Raw genomic sequence first — 18423 nt, forward strand, 5'->3', positions numbered from 1 at the left:
AATTGCTTACTGGAAGTAGTACAAGTGGTCTTCCGACTTCCCCTCTGGGATGACTATCGACTCCCAGCAGCAACAACAGCAGAGCCAGGAGCAGTAGGCGTTACACTCAAGGATCCTTCGGAGGAATCCCAGTCAGGAGAGGACTCGTCAGACTTTCCAGTGACATGGCCTGCAGGACTATTGGCGTTCCTGTCTAAGGAGGAAATTGACACTGAGGGAGTTGGTGGTGTGGTTTGCAGGAGCTTGATTACAAGAGGAAGGGATTTAGTGGTCAGTGGACTGCTTCCGCTGTCATCCAAAGTTTTTGAACTTATCACTGACTTCTGATGAATGCGCTGCAGGTGATGTATAAGGGAGGATGTTCCGAGGTGGTTAACGTCCTTACCCTTACTTATTACAGCTTGACAAAGGCAACACACGGCTTGACACCTGTTGTCCGCATTTGTGTTAAAATAATTCCACACCGAAGAGGTGATTTTTTTTGTAATTTGACCAGGCATGTCAATGGCCATATTCGTCCCACGGACAACAGGTGTCTACCCGGGTGCCTGACATAAACAAACCACCTCACCAACAGAATCCTTCTTGTCAATTTCCTCCTCAGCGCCAGCAACACCCATATCCTCATCCTGGTGTACTTCAACAGTGACATCTTCAATTTGACTATCAGGAACTGGACTGCGGGTGCTCCTTCCAGCACTTGCAGGGGGCGTGCAAATAGTGGAAGGTGCCACCTCTTCCCGTCCAGAGTTGGGAAGGTCAGGCATCGCAGCCGACACAATTGGACACTCCTTGGGGATTTGTGATTTAGAAGAACGCACAGTTCTTTGCTGTGCTTTTGCCAGCTTAAGTCTTTTCATTTTTCTAGCGAGAGGATGAGTGCTTCCATCCTCATGTGAAGCTGAACCACTAGCCATGAACACAGGCCAGGGCCTCAGCCGTTCCTTGCCACTCCGTGTCGTAAATGGCATACTGGCAAGTTTACGCTTCTCCTCAGACGCTTTTAATTTTGATTTTTGGGTCATTTTACTGAATTTTGTGTTTTGGACTTTACATGCTCTCTACCATGACATTGGGCATCGGCCTTGGCAGACGACGTTGATGGCATTTCATCATCTCAGCCATGACTAGTAGCAGCAGCTTCAGCACGAGGTGGAAGTGGATCTTGTTCTTTCCCTATTTTACCCTCCACATTTTTGTCCTCCATTTTTTAATGTGTGGAATTATATGCCAGTATCAATAGCAATGGCCTACTACTATATATACTGCGCACAACTGAAATGCACCACAGGTATGGATGGATAGTATACTTGACGACACAGAGGTAGGTAGAGCAGGGCCTACTGTACCGTACTGCTATATATTATATACTGGTGGTCAGCAAACCGTGCAAAACTGAAATGCACCACAGGTATGGATGGATAGTATACTTGATGACACAGAGGTAGGTAGAGCAGTGGCCTTCTGTACCGTACTCCTATATATTACATACTGGTGGTCAGCAAAATTATGCACTGTACTCCTACTATATATATACTACAATGCAGCACAGATATGGAGCGTTTTTCAGGCAGAGAACGTATAATACTGGTGGTCACTGGTCAGCAAAACTCTGCACTGTACTCCTCCTATATAATACTGCTGGTCCCCAGTCCCCACAATAAAGCAGTGTGAGCACAGATATATGCAGCACACTGAGCACAGATATGGAGCGTTTTTCAGGCAGAGAACGTATAATACTGGTGGTCACTGGTCAGCAAAACTATGCACTGTACTCCTCCTATATAATACTGCTGGTCCCCAGTCCCCACAATAAAGCAGTGTGAGCACAGATATATGCAGCACACTGAGCACAGATATGGAGCGTTTTTCTGGCAGACAACTTATAATACTGGTTGTCACTGGTCAGCAAAACTCTGCACTGTACTCCTCCTATAATACTGCTTGTCCCCAGAATAAAGATATTTGCAGCCCCCTGAAACAAAGTGAGAGGACGCCAGCCACGTCCTCTCACTATCATTTCCAATGCACGAGTGAAAAATGGCGGCGACGCGCGGCTCCTTATATAGAATCCGAATCTCTCGAGAATCCGACAGCGGGATGATGACGTTCTGGCGCGCTCAGGTTAACCGAGCTATACGGGAGAATCCGAGACTGCCTCGGACCCGTGTAAAATGGGTGAAGTTCGTGGGGGGTTCGGATTCCGAGGAACCGAACCCGCACATCACTAATTATTTTATTACAGGATCTTATTATCTTACAGAGAAAAAAAACTCTGCTCACAGCAAAAAACGAAGCTGGTTCCTTCTTAATTTAGGATTTTCACTCCCCTCATGTGACAGTTTGACAATTCCAATATCCAATTAAACTCTTGGAACAAAGGAAGAATAGCAGTGAATCCCGCCCTTCTGCTATTTAACTCCAGATACAGCCTGACCACTGCAAAATAAACAGAAGAAACCAATCTGTGCGCAACAGGATCACTTTTAAATGTAATGTTTTATTAATAATCCAAAATATGGATAGAAGAATAAAAATAAGAATATGGATAGAATATATAAATATAATACTTCAGAAGTGACCACACAAAGAAAATTATATATTAAAACAATTTAACACAACCAGATTCTAAACCAACTGGATCATATGAAAAAACCCCGCAAAGATATCACAGTAGTTAAAATCTGAACTCTTGGTATATTAATCAAAATGGAATCCCTAAATAAAATCGCAATACAGTGCACTGATACAATAATTATAAAACGTCCACATAGGCTGGCCAGCCTGTAATTAAATAGGGTGTATTTCACCCAAGGGTTCTCCAAGAGGATCAGTTATTTGGTCTCTGACATAATACTGTGATTAAAATGAAGAAAGGATCACCACACAGTAGATCATCTGTATACCAACCAAATGAATGCCGTCAGTGTATAACGAGTGTCTCCTCCAGCCGAGCGGTAAATATCCTCCCCGTGCCACCGATGTATGGAGCTTGCTGGAGAATCCTTTTATCCTCTAATATTAAGTTCTTCAGAAATTCAGGGGTAAACTGCTCTGTGTGAGTAAGCACTTATATGGTACACCAGTGTTTCCCAACCTCTGTCCTCAAGGCACACCAACAGTCCTGGTTTTAGTGATGATCTCACACAGAGCAGTGCTTACTCACACAGAGCAGTTTACCCCTGAATTTCTGAAGAACTTAATATTAGAGGATAAAAGGATTCTCCAGCAAGCTCCATACATCGGTGACACGGGGAGGATATTTACCGCTCGGCTGGAGGAGACACTCGTTATACACTGACGGCATTCATTTGGTTGGTATACAGATGATCTACTGTGTGGAGATCCTTTCTTCATTTTAATCACAGTATTATGTCAGAGACCAAATAACTGATCCTCTTGGAGAACCCTTGGGTGAAATACACCCTATTTAATTACAGGCTGGCCAGCCTATGTGGACGTTTTATAATTATTGTATCAGTGCACTGTATTGCGATTTTATTTAGGGATTCCATTTTGATTAATATACCAAGAGTTCAGATTTTAACTACTGTGATATCTTTGCGGGGTTTTTTCATATGATCCAGTTGGTTTAGAATCTGGTTGTGTTAAATTGTTTTAATATATAATTTTCTTTGTGTGGTCACTTCTGAAGTATTATATTTATATATTCTATCCATATTCTTATTTTTATTCTTCTATCCATATTTTGGATTATTAATAAAACAATACATTTAAAAGTGATCCTGTTGCGCTCAGGTTGGTTTCTTCTGTTTATTTTGTTTTTCGGGGGTCAGCAACTTTCCCTCTTTTTACCAAATTGTGCGGCAATAGGTAGTTCTCATAGGGTTGAAGGTACGGGCGCCCATTTACCTTGCTTTATCTCTTGATTTTTGACCACTGCAAAGACTCCCAGAGGAAGACCTAATTTGGTTGAAACGCGTTGGAGAAAAAGGACACCTATTCCACACCAGCAGACAGCGGGAAAGTGCAAGGAGAGATCGAGAGCCACAGCGCTGACACGTCACCGGTAAGCCGCACAGATGGACGGGCAGCTAGAGGATCCTGCAGGTGAGTCTCCGTAGTGGAGAGGTGTGCCCCTGCCACAGGTTCCGTTCAGACCCTGCAGCAGAGCACCCTCTCCCCGACAGCAACTGGCTCGGCGCACGGAGCTGACTCACGAGGAGATCCAAAAAAGGACCAACCTAGAGAAGGCACGGACGCAAAGGGGCATGTCAGTCCGGAGCCGCCAAGAGATCCCCCAGCCCTTCCGCACCTGTGCCCCATATCTCACGGTCGCAACGTTAGTGCACCATCACTTGTCTTTAACGATAGAGGTACGGGACGCCATCCTCTATTTAAGAAGAGACTCACAAGGATAAATAACAGTCCGTTTAGGACTAGGACATTTCAATTTAATTAATCCATCAATTCACACCTCACAATAAGAGTCAGCATCAATTGTTCAGACTTTTTTCCATTCATTCTGCAAATCATAAAAAATACCACAAGGGACTCATCACAAGCCACAGTGGTATACTGATAGAGCACCTGTGAAGAATCCATTAACAAGTGCTCACGTGCATTATATGTGACTCCAAATCATACCTGTATTCTTCTTTTCTTTTGTTTATTACACATTATACATTTTATTTTATTTTTATATTACCCAAGTTTTCTTTTCCTTTGCTCACAGTAGCAGTATTACCTACCCAGGTTTATTCTAATTTAATAAATATTCACTGTTTTATTCATCACAACTTAGTGTACTCAGTCACCAGTCGTTATTGCACAATATATTCCGAAGCAGACACTGCTGTAGGGGTCGAGCGCTGTTAGGCTTAGCAGCCATTTGTTTAGATCGCCAACATTTTCTTCCAAAGGTGGTTTCTGCTTTTCACATAAACCAACCTATTGTGGTGCCAGTAGTTACTGACACATTCACTGATTCAAAGTCTCTAGATGTGGTTAGAGCTTTGAAAATCTATGTTGCTAGAACAGCTCGTATACGGAAAACAGAGGCTCTGTTTGTCCTGTATGATCACAACAAGATTGGCTGTCCTGCTTCCAAGCAAACTATTGCACGTTGCATTAGAAATAGGATTCAGCAAGCTCATACTATGGCTGGATTGCTGTTACCGACGTCTGTAAAGGCCCATTCCACTAGGAAGGTGGGCTCATCCTGGGCGGCTGCCCGGGGGGTCTCGGCATTACAACTTTGCCGATCAGCTACTTGGTCAGGGTCAAACACATTTGCTAAGTTATACAAGTTTGACACCTTGGTCGATGAGGACCTAAAGTTTGGTCAATCGGTGCTGCAGGGTCATCCGCACTCTCCCGCCCGTACTGGAGCTTTGGTATACACCCCATGGTCTTGATGTTGTCCCCAGAATCCTCTAGGACGTATGAAAAAATAGGATTTTGGTAACCTACCTGTAAATCCTTTTCTTCTAGTCCGTAGAGGATGCTGGGCGCCCGTCCCAGTGCGTACTTACCTGCAGTTTAGTTATTACAGTTACACAAGTTGTGTTATCTTGGTTTCAGCATGTTGCTGCAATTAGTTCATGCCTGTTGGCGTGTGTTATGTTGAATACCATGTGTGCGGCATGGTTGATGGTGCGAGTTGGTAGATATCTCACCCCTAGTTAAGTAATTCCTTTCCTCGAAATGTCAGTCTCCCTGGGCACAGTTCCTACAACTGAGGTCTGGAGGAGGGGCATAGAGGGAGGAGTCAGTTCACACCCAATGAAAAGTCTTTAGAGTGCCCATGTCTCCTGCGGATCCCGTCTATACCCCATGGTCTTGATGTTGTCCCCAGCATCCTCTACGGACTAGGAGAAAAGTATTTACCAGTAGGTTATCAAAATCCTATTTATAATAATAATAATAATAATAATAATATTATTATTATTATTATTGTTTATTTATATGGTGACACAAGGGTTCTGCAGCGTCTAAGTACATAAACAAATGAGCACAACAAGAAAACAATGACTTACAGTACAACTAGATAGATAGATAGATAGATAGATAGATAGATAGATAGATAGATAGATAGAGATTGTTGTTAGTGTCCGGCACTCCCGCACAGCAATAGTGGACCCAGGTGCCCTCCGCCATAAGGGTTGGTACAAATAAAGAAAGAAAAACACCAGCACTCCGGGATGTAGAAAAATATAAATAGCTGTATTGTGCAAACAAAAGTCACATCAGGCCAATGTTTCAGGGCCCTTAGCCCTTTTGTCAAGGCGTGAACAATGTGAAGAAAGACCCACTTACCTTTAAAAGCCTGTGAACACCCACGCGTGAGGAGGAGCAGGGCTGGCGCTGTAGTCTCCGGAGACCGCCGGGTCTCTTCCGGCATCTCCAGGAACTAACATTGTGCAGTGTCCACGTCACAGTAACCATAGATACCCATGCCGCTTGCCACCGCCGCTGCGCCTGCTGTGCAAGAAAGGAAAAACAAAACAAAGTGCACCATGCAAACCCCATGTAATCAATATCTTTATACCAAACTATAAAGAGTGTCATGAAGTATTTTGTCAATGCGCTGTGTTAGATATATATATGTAATGGGCTCACCCAAGAAACTCTGGGCAAAGGGGCAATGTGTAATAGTGATCATATTATACATTCCGCTATACAAAAGCCGTGTGTGGTGCAGGGAGATCTAATGTGGACTGTGAATGAACAATTGGAAATAAAGGTCTGTCAGTTAGAAGTTTACTGAATAATGACTATTCTATACGGACTTAAGTCCTGATCCAACACTGTAGAACCACTGCATTAAAGTGGAAAAAGTTGGATCTGATAGAATCCTTACTAATTCATTCCTGAAGGGCTATATGAAGTAAATAATTTTCTATGATAGAGATTTATCGATAATGAAAAAGGTCGGCTATGAAACTAAACCATTAGCCAATGTTGTGTGCCTATGTTCATTCCATGTGCTTATAGTGACACCTATGTGTCTTAATTGTGCCGTGCCCCTACAACTAAGTGGTGTGTTGTAAAAAACTACTAAGTTTATATATAAGCTAATTAAATGTCTAATATATTAAAGAAGTAACTGTAGTGTACTATTGCAATGTAACTGTTCTTAAGGTAAAGAAAAACACCACAGTAAAAGTGAACTATGCAGTAACTATGCAACTAAAGAAACAAAAGGATAGCCAGAAAGAACAGTAAAAGAAATTAAAAGAGAAGGACACACAAGCTGCATGTTTCAGATCCGAAATTCCACAGTCTGGATTCAAAAGCTGTTCCAACTGATTTTTTTTCATTGAGTCCATTCGAATAGATGGTCTGTAACTTGTAGATCCAACGGGCTTCCAATTCCAGCAGCTTCCTGCCCCTGCCTCCCCCTCTTATACTAGGTTGGATATGGTCTATCACCATGTGTCTCAAAGTGTCCACTGAGTGACCCTTCTCCACGAAATACTGGGCCACTGGTTGGGCTGATCTTCCATTCTTAATGGCCGCATTAATAGCTGATCTGTGGAGGGACATTGTTTGTCTGAAGGTGGTGGTGGTTTTTCCAACGTAGCTGAGACCACATGGGCATGTGATCAGATAAATCACACAGGTAGACGTACAGGTCATCACATGTCGTAGTTTATAAGTGTAATTTGTTGTTGGATGTTTAAAAGAGGGGCCACTAACCATGTTTTTGCATGTTGTACAGCCCAGGCATTTGTAACAGCCCAGGGGTTTGGTAAGAAAGTCAGTGGGTGCAGATTGTGTGAAGCCGGTGATGTCTGGATGGACAATGATGTCTTTGATATTCCTTACCCTGGTGAAACAATTCATGGGTTTTTTGTTCTTGAAGCATGCCAATTTGGACAAAAATACACTTCTTCTGGTGGCTAGTCACCATCCTAAACCTCTCATTAAGGGGCTCCCTAGATCCCAAATGATAAGGACAGCTAGGATTCACAGTACTAAGGAAACTCTCAGTGAACAGCTGGACAAAGTGATAAATAAGTTCCATCAAAGAGGTTATGACAGGTCTGACCTTCTACGCCAAAAACAAGAAGTAATGAATCTGGACAGGATTTCACTCCTGCAACCAACGATCAATAATTCCTTGGAAGAGTAAATTTAGCACCTCTAGTCCAGTGATACAGAGGGCAACTAGAGCACTTTGGCAAATAGTGGCAACAGATTGGCATGTTTCAAGAACAAAAAACCCATGAATTGCTTCACCACGGTAAGGAATATCAAGGACATCATTGTCCATCCAGACATCACCGGCTTCACACAATCTGCACCCACCGATTTTCTTACCAAACCCCTGGGCTGTTAAAAATGCCTTGGCTGTACAATATGCAAAAACATGGTTAGTGGCCTCTCTTTTAAACATCCAACAACAAATTACAATTATAAACTACAACATGTGATGACCTGTACGTCTACCTGTGTGATTTATCTGATCACATGCCCATGTGGTCTCGGCTACGTTGGAAAAACCACCACCGCCTTCAGACAAAGAATGGCCCTCCACAGATCAGCCATTATTGTGGCCATTAAGAATGGAAGATCAGCCCAACCTGTGGCCCAGCATTTTGTGAAGAAGGGTCACTCAGTGGACACTTTGAGACACATGGTGATAGACCATATCCAACCTAGTATAAGAGACAGACAGGAAGCTGCTGGATTTGGAAGCCCGTTGGATCTTCAAGTTACAGACCATCTATCCAAATGGACTTCGTGAAAAAATCAAATGGAACAGCTTTTGAATCCAGACTGTGGAATTTCGGATCTGACACATGCAATTTGTGTGTCCTTCTCTTTTTTTAATTTATTTTACTATTCTTCCTGGCTATCCTTTTTGTTTCTTTAGTTGCATAGTTACTGCATAGTTCACTTTCACTGTGGTGTTTTTCTTTCCCTTGTTAAGATTGTAGGGACACGTCACAATTAAGACACATAGGTGTCACTATAAGCACATGGAATGAACATAGGCACACAACATTGGCTAACATGGTTTAGTTTCATAGCCAACCTTTTTCATTATCCATAAATCTCTATCATAGAATAGGTTAAGGATTCTATCAGATCCGACTTTTTTCACTTTAATGCAGTGGTTCTACAGTGTTGGATCAGGACTTAAGTCCGTATAGAATAGTCATTATTCAGTAAACTTCTAACTGACAGACTTTTATTTCCAATTGTTCATTCACAGTCCACATTAGATCTCCCTGCACCACACATGGCTTTTGCTTTTGTATAGCGGCATGTATAATATGATCACTATTACACATTGTCCCTTTGCCCAGAGTTTCTTGGGTGAGCCCATTACATATATATATCTAACACAGCGCATTCACAAAATACTTCATGACACTCTTTTTAGTTTGGTATAAAGATATTGATTACATGGTGTTTGCATGGTGCACTTTGTTTTGTTTTTACCTTTCTTGCAGAGCGGGCGCAGTGGCGGTGGCAAGCGGCATGGGTAACTATGGCTACCGTGACGCGGACACTGCACAACGTCAGTTCCTGGAGACGCCGGAAGAGACCCGGCGGTCACTGGAGACGACAGCGCCAGCCCTGCTCCTCCTCACGCGTGAGTGTTCACAGGCTTTTTAAGGTAAGTGGGTCTTTCTTCACATTGTTCATGCCTTGACAAAGGGAAAAAGGGCCCCGAAACGTTGGCCAGATGTGACTTTTGTTTGCACAATACAGCTATTTATATTTTTCTACATCCCGGAGTGCTGCTGTGTATATATGTGTGTGTATGTATATATATATATATATATATATATATATATATATGTGTGTATAAATATAAATATATAAATATATATATATATATATATAATACACACACATTAACAATGTATAGTCTTATTTTCCACATTAAAGATGGTTTTATATATTCATACTTGTTAGCTTATTAATTGTTATATATTTCAGAAGCGTCACAGGAATGATAACTTGATTAACAACCAATCTTGTGAGATCTTCAGAGGGCAAAGGTGAGACATGGAATATTATTTCAATTGAAAAACTGCCTTATGCAATAATGTGTTTTTTTTTCCGCTTTCACTATGTTTATAATGTTTTCTGCCATTCTTTGTTTGAGAGAAAGGCTATAGGGGTAATTCTGAGTTGATCGCAGCAGGAATTCTGTTATCAATTGGGCAAAACCATGTGCACTGCAGGGGAGGAAGATATAACATGTGCAGAGAGAGTTAGATTTTGGGTGGGTTATTTTATTTCTGTGCAGGGTAAATACTGGCTGCTTTATTTATACGATGCAATTTAGATTGCAGATTGAACACACCCCACCTAAATCTAACTCTCTCTGCACATGTTATATCTGCCTCCCCTGCAGTGCACATGGTTCTGCCCAACTGCTAACAAAATTCCTGCTGCGATCAACTCAGAATTACCCCCCCCCCCCCCCCACCCTATGTACAAAAGGAATCAAGTGCATTTCAACACATGATTGTTTTCTGGGACAGTTTTAATTGACAGGCTTGATAAAGAACATAATATAATATGTAAACAGCATCTTGGGAACATATGGAACAAATAAATAAAATGGTAAGGATAGATAATAATTAAACTGAATACTTTTATTTATCAAAGTAGATCAAGAACACACACAGAGAAATAGAAATATACAGCATTACTGATTAATAATATCTCAATATAAACATTAGAAAATGTTACCCTAAGAAGTATAACTTTATATGGCACACACCATATGAATTGCTTCATAATATAGCAAGCAATGAGAAAACACTCTATTTTATAATTTACGTAATTAGTCCCAATATTAATGAAAACACTACTATGGGAAGTTTCTGTATATGTGCTATATACAGTATACTGTATATAGGGGCTGATTTAGCATGAGTCGCTATTGTGCTGAAATCGCTATTAAGCGATTTCAGCACATGTGCACATATGCTGGTGCGCGCATGTGTAAGGTTTTAAACTGTTTTCTCTACAGAACGCAGTCTAAAGGCCCATACACACTATGAGATTTTCATTTCAAAAGACTTTGACAACATCTCTGGAAGATATATCTTTCACCCAAAGTAGTGCATACACACTGAGCTATTTTCCCAAAGAGCAAGAGATTTTAAGGAGGCGAAAGACGTTGCTGAAAATCTTTCATTAGAAAGGCTTTTTACATACTGGGCTGGGTTTAAATTCCAAGGGTGGGAGCATGGGCCATTGTAAAAAGGGGGACTGCTGGCGTAATGTGTAAAAAGGGGGACTGCTGCCGTAATGTGTATAAACGGGACTGCTGCCAAGTGCTTAAATGGGGACTCTGCTTGCAAATTATATATTATGCATATATTATGCTTAAACATTGGTGGGCAGTGGTGCCAGTAATATATACATTGCTGGCCTGTGCCACCAATGTATATACAGTATTACTGACTAATAAATGCATCAATTGTACAAATTACTGGCTAAAATAAAAAGCAATCAATAAACATTGGTGGCCATTGGTATATACATTGCTGGCCTATGCCAGCAATGTATATAACCTAGGGGAACACAGCGACTCAATGGTACTGTATCGCTGCTTTGAAGATCCGTGCTGTGCTGCGCTGCTTCTGGAGGGAGCACTGAGCAGGAGTCAGAGAAACAGGACCGCGTCTAGCAGGTGGGGCTTGGGGTAAGTGCAGGGCGGGTCCACCGGACAGATGATGGTTCTTCTTCCAGCCATCATCACTTGTGGCTGTACACTGAGCGATGATGGCTGGAAAAGGAATCATCATCTTCAAAAATGCTGGTAAAACCAGCCAGTGGCCCACCTCGATGGCGATGATGGGGGAACGTGCATCATCGCCAGTTGTTCAACGCTAGCCCATACACACTGGGAGACTTTGACCTCAAACTTGTTCAAAACAGCCAAAATGAATGATTTTGAGGCCAAATCGCCCAGTGTGTATGGGCCTTAAGTCCTGTCGGGGGCGGAGATGGGGCGTCAATGCTGTGTTTTGTGGGCATTGATGCACCATTTGGGGGAGCGCAGTCTGGACAACGCAGGTGTGTCCAGACTGTTCGCAGGGCAGGCCACGGCAACTGCGTGGTGCGTCCCAAAACATGATGGCCCTTCGTCCTTCAATGCAACAAGGCTGTGCAGACAGAGGGCTACCCTTATCAGAAAAAATGAAAAGACACATGCACTTGTAAAGTATTATAAAAAAAACACAATTTCAGTTTATTAAAATAATAATATCATATACCCCACAGTCGACTGAACAAAGAATGTATTAAAAATCCACAACATATATGAAGTAATCTATAATATGAGCTTTTATACAAAACACCACTCCCCAGGAGGCTTAAGAGTAAATTTACGAAGAAGGGAGTTCTATTTAAGATGGGGTGTTGCCCATAGCAACCAAACAGATTCTACTTCTTATTTATCTAGCACCTGCTAGAAGATAATATCTGGAATTTGATTGGTTGCTATGGGCAACATCCCATCTTAAATAGAACTCCCATGTTAGTAAATGGGCAACATCCCATCTTAAATAGAACTCCCATGTTAGTAAATTTACCGCTTAGTGTCCATATAGCTGCTATTAGTAATCACTCTAATGCTGATTGTGATGGATCACTAGTGACTACAGTAATTTATAACTCTGTGCACAGAGAGAATGTTCTGAGTTAAAACCTCACAGCATAGTGATAAAGGCTTTCTATCTTGCAGTGTTCATAAGTGCTGTATACCTCTCCTTATTAGGATGTTGGTTAGATCCTTTGAGCACAGCTCTGGCCTGGGACTCCAGATAGACACAGAGGGCAAAGATGATTACCTTCTCATACAGGTCAGCTCTCTGTCAATAGTACAGACACTGTAGGGGCCGTAAGGTAACGCGTTTCCCCGCCTTCAATCGCTCAATCAGAGATAAGACACATTTGTCCCAGCTAAGGTGCTTTTATACCAATAATTCCACTTTCTGCACATGTGCTGATTATTCCACAACATATTCCCTTGCTCGGCTGACAGCACAGCTGCAACTTTGTTACTCATTAGTTCATTAACCCAGACTATTTAAAATCCTAAGATTTCATTGTACAAAAGCATTCCAAGCTGTATTTAATAAATATCCTTATCTTAAGCTCATATTAGCCTCAATTTCCATAGTGTCTTATCAACAAATATATATAAAAATTTTCACAAAAAATAAAAACATATATAGTATACATACTTGCCTACCTGACCCTCTCCATGAGGGAAAAAATGCTCTGTTCCTGGACTTTCCTGATAATGTATGATTGCCATCACCTGTGGTGAAACACCTTTCTTATCAATTAACTAGCTCACCACAGGTGATGGCAATCATACATTACCAGGAAAGTCCAGGAACAGAGCATTTTCTCCCTCATGGAGAGGGTCAGGTAGGCAAGTATGATAATATGTCATACACGGATACAAATCGTCACTGAGTTTCCCTTTATAAACCTTAAATACATTTTAACCCTTTCTCGTCTGCAAAAAAGTATAATGCTATTAAGAAGCTTTCTTTGCAGTAGTAAAATTACTTCTGCTCAGCAAGCTTTTATAATGATCATTCTTAGATCCTAATATATAGGCATTTTAATTTCTCCGTAAAATAAATTATCTACCCACTTCTCTATAACAGAAATATATCAGTCATTCTCAGAGTAGAGAGATCACAAAGGGAAAGAAATCCACATGTATAATCTTAGATAGATAGAAACTATACAGCTAGAGGTATCAGGATAAGGAGTAGTGCAAATCTCAATTATGAAGTCTCCATATTCAAAACATGACATATCTTATAACGATCCATATTTTAACTCCCCAAGAGATAAGACTCCAAACCTACAGAAATAAGTTTTAGCCAAATGCCCTTTCTTTATCCTACATACAGACTTTAGACATTGTTCAGCTCCACGGTGTCATTAAGTCTTTTGGGGACCAAAGTGGAGAGGCGATAGATCCACTAGGCCTCCCTCCTGCATAGCTTACCGACTCTATCGCCCACTGTCTCATTCTTAATCTGCTCGATTGCATGCACAATAATGTTATACAAGGCACCGCATTGGCAAAGTAGGACATGTTTTGAAAGTGGGTGGGATCTAATCCCTCCCAAGATATTCCTTCTATGTTCCATATGTCTCACATGTAGATTCCTTGTGGTGCGGCATACCTATCTTTTTGTGTTGATTATTATTTGCAGAAATATGTAGTGAAGCTGAAATCCTATGTTAGAAATACAAAAGATTTTCTTAATAAAATACAACAAGTGGAATGGAAAAATTGTTACATCCTGTTAACGTGTGATGTCAAATCTTTACATTCAAATTTCCAGCATGAGCTGGGAACTCAAGTTATTGAAAACAATCTTTTACAGGATGACGTAACTTCATTGTTTCTTCTATTCAATTTATCCTTCACTATAATTATTTTATTTTTGAGTCCGTTTTATTTTCAGACGCAGGGGACCGCAATGGGGACTACAGTTGCGCCGAGTTTTGCAAATCTCTACATGGGTGCCTTTGAGGAGCGCTATGTGTGGGACGAGTGATTTGGTGCAAATATAGTCCTCTATGGATGGTATATAGATGATTTATTTATTATTTGGGGATCTTTCTACACTTCTTGATTTCACTACTACTATTAATATTAATGATTTTGGTTTAAAATTCACTCACACTTATGATTTGCATCATATCACCTTCCTTGATATTGCACTCTCCGTAGGAGAAAAATACCTTGAGACAGAAACGTATGTTAAACCAGTGGACCAGGGGAGATACCTGGACTATAGAAGTGCGCATGCGAGAGTCTGGAAGGACACCACTCCAAAAAGCCAACTGATTAGAGTAAAACGCAATTGCTCAACAGAACAAGCGTATGTAACTCAATCAGAGGGGCTTAAAAAATTGTTCTTAGAGCAACATTACCCTGAGGAAGTAATTAAGGCAGCAGTAAGCTATTGGGAGTCTCTAAAAATAAAAATTTAATAACTAAAAAAGATATATCTGCCTGTTTTGTTACACAGTTTAACTGCTGCTCAAAAGAAATTGAGAAAATGAGAAGGCAAAATACTAATTTTTTGCAACAAGTTGATGTACTTAGGACCTCCCTAGATCTCAAGGGCAAAGTCATTTTTAGGAGAGGGTAGAATCTAAAAAATAGAGTTGTTAATAGCCATTTTGTAGAGAAGGAGAATATGAAAAATACTGGAAAATGCAAAGTGTTGGGTTGGTTACCCATGGCACCACCAGGATTCCACAAATGTAGCAATATAGGGTTTAGGACATGTATGAAGTATTTCCCCCAAAAATTGACTGTTAAATCAATAGTAAGTAAAGAAGAATTTGGGATCAAAGATTTTCTCAACTGCAAAACTCCGTATGTCGTTTTTGTGATTAATTGTGGATGCAGCCTGCAATATGTGGGCCGCACCACAAGGTATCTTCATGTGAGACATATGGAACATAGAAGGAATATCTTGGGAGGGATTAGATCCCACCCACTTTCAAAACATGTCCTACTTTGCCAAAGTGGTGCCTTGGATAACATTATTGTGCACGCAATTGAGCAGATTAAGAATACTGGGACAGCGGGCGATAGTAGGTAGGCTATGCAGGAGCTTTTGGGAGCTGGCCAGGAGCTACTCCTCGCTCCCTGGCCCGCAGCGGCTGCTTGTGATGTCACTCAGACTCTGCAGCCCGCCCCCGTTTGGTCCGGCCACGCCTGCTTTGGCTGGACCACGCCTACGAAACGGCGGTTAAACGCTGCCGTTTCGCCCCCTCCCTCCCATCGATCACCTCTGCCTATAAATCAGGCAGAGGCGATCGCTGTCCTGCCACGGCCGTTAGCCATGCTACATACGCAGGCGCACAAAGGCGCCAGCGCATGCGCAGCAGGGACCCGTCCGCTCTGCTGCGTGAAAACGCAGCGAGCAAACGGGTCAGAATGACCCCCATAGTCTAATGTCTGTCTGTAGGGTAAAGAAAGGGCATTTGGCTAAATCTTATTTCTGTAGGTTGGGAGTCTGTTATCTCTTGGGGAGTTAAAATATGGATCGTTACAAGTTATGTCATGTTTTGAATATGGAGACTTCATAATTGAGATTTGCACTACTCCTTATCCTGACACGTCTAGCTGTAAACTTTCTATCTATATAAGATTATACATGTGGATTTCTTTCCCTTTGTGATCTCTCTACGCTGTGAATGACTGATACATTTATGTTATAGAGATGTGGGTAGATAATTTATTTTACGGAGAAAAGAAAATGCCTATCTATTGGGATGTAAGAATGATCATTGTAAAAAGCTTGCTGAGCAGAAGTAATTTTACACTGCAAAGGAAGCTTTTTAATAGCATTGTACGTTTTTGCAGATGAGAAAGGGTTAAATGTATTTAAGGTATATAAAGGGAAACTCAGTGACTATTTGTATCCGTGTATGACATACTATATATGTTTTGTTTTTTTTGTGAAAAATGTTATATATATTTGTTGGAATATGCGGCTAATATGAGTTTAAGATAAGGATATTTCTTAAATACAGCCTTGGAATGATTTTGTACTATAAAATCTTAGGATTTTAAATACAGGTACACCACCGATTTTCCAGCATCTTCGGTTCCAGTGCCGTGGAAACTAATTTTGCACCTTCAGAACATTTCTAAAGCAATAAATAGTAAAAGATATGCTGCAGTATAATATTAATTAATGAATAAACACAGTAGTGTATGCAAAACTGTTTATAAGCAAAACAGGTATAAGGTATGTTTTGAACAACCATTAACAGTAAGTGAAACAGTCACTACAAGGAAAGTACTAAACCTCATGCAAAATGACACTAACTCTTACCCTCCCACAGCCCAACTCCCACTACAACCTATCCTGTACCTTCCACAGCCCAATTCAAAACCTTCCACAGCCCAACAACCTACCCTATACCTTCCACAGCCCAACTCTAAACCTTCCACAGCCCAACTCTAAACCTTCCACAGCCCAACTCATATTACAACCTACCCTATAACTTCCACAGCCCAACTCTAAACCTTCCACAGCCCAACAACCTACGCTATACCTTCCACAGCCCAACTCTAAACCTTCCACAGCCCAAAACCTACCCTATACCTTCCACAGCCCAACTCTAAACCTTCCACAACCCAACAACCTACCCTATACCTTCCACAGCCCAACTCTAAACCTTCCACAGCCCAACTCCCACTATGACCTAATCTTCAGCTTGGTCTTGAAGTATTTCAGGTGGGACAGTTGCATCTGGGATGTCTGGGGAACAGGGACCTGATCTAGAACTTGGAGGAATTGGAGATGCTAGAGAACAGGTACTGCTCTTAGGCACATTCTTGCATAGCTTCTTAAACATGACATCAAGGCGAGGTTGTTTCATAAGTTTTGACCTTTCCCTGTACAGTTTTTCTTTCATCAAGTGAAAATGCATTAGCTCTTGTTCTGTCACAAAGTTACGTTGTTCTAGTCCTTTGATTAGCTAACTTGTCATCTCAATCAGCTTGTCAATACCAGTGGAGATTTCAATAACATTTTCTTCTTCACTGTCACCATCGTCACTTTCAGTGATTTTTGCAGGATTCAAAACCATATCTATAATTTGAATCAGTACAGTGATGCACAACAGGTGTTTCAACGTCAACCTCCATCCACTCTGCCATATTTTCTTCATTCAGCCTACTTGATAGGTTGTTGGCAGCAGTTGCAGTACAAGTTTTTGCATATTCAAGTAACTCAAGAACACATTCATCATCATTTGCTACGCAAAATCCTGTGAAGGCAAACTGGGATCTTCATCAGGTGCATTTTCAAACACCATGGCAGGCCCAACGTATGCCAACCCTTCTTTAGTGTTAACGAATTTACATTCTCCCAGGCACTAGCAACAAACCAAAGTACATCTTTCATGTTAAAATCTTTGATAAACGACTCAATAGGCTTGCCTGAATTCACCACATCTAGCATGCGTTTCATGAAAAGTGTACGATACTTGGCCTTCATAGAGCGCAATATTCCTTGATCTTGTGGTTGGATAAGAGATGTACAGTTTGGTGGTAAGTATGCTGTAAACACGTTGTTCTTGCACAGCAGTTCAGCTCTAGGGTGAGCTGAACAGTTGTCCAGAATAAGAAGGATTTTGCAGTCCTCTGGTAGGCCTACAGATGTGCAGTGTGCTCTGGCTTCTGCCATAAAATACTTTTCAAACCACTCTAGCATTAACTCTGTGGTAATCCATCCATTTTTATTTGCATGATAAATTACAGGATACACTTTAACACCTTTTAAAGCCCTAGGGCATTTACTTTTTCCAAACACTAGTGGCTTGCATTGGAGCAACCTAGGACATTAACTCTGTCCTTAGATTGTTTAAACCCTGTGGGGGCTTCTTCATCCTCCATTGATAAAGTTTTCCTAAGGGTAC

General features: G+C 41.3%; 1 protein-coding gene across 1 annotated transcript in view; it reads left to right on the top strand.

Annotated features, from left to right (window-relative positions):
• LOC135046821 (phospholipid-transporting ATPase IK-like) overlaps nucleotides 1-18423 on the top strand; it is a 1701102-nt gene that overhangs the window by 593024 nt on the left and 1089655 nt on the right. The window contains exon 6 of the mRNA XM_063955407.1: nucleotides 9919-9980. Coding sequence (XP_063811477.1) covers nucleotides 9919-9980 — 62 coding nt within the window. The remainder of the gene's footprint in view (nucleotides 1-9918; nucleotides 9981-18423) is intronic.

The sequence above is a fragment of the Pseudophryne corroboree genome, chromosome 1 (assembly GCF_028390025.1).
Source record: "Pseudophryne corroboree isolate aPseCor3 chromosome 1, aPseCor3.hap2, whole genome shotgun sequence".
NCBI lineage: Eukaryota > Metazoa > Chordata > Amphibia > Anura > Myobatrachidae > Pseudophryne > Pseudophryne corroboree.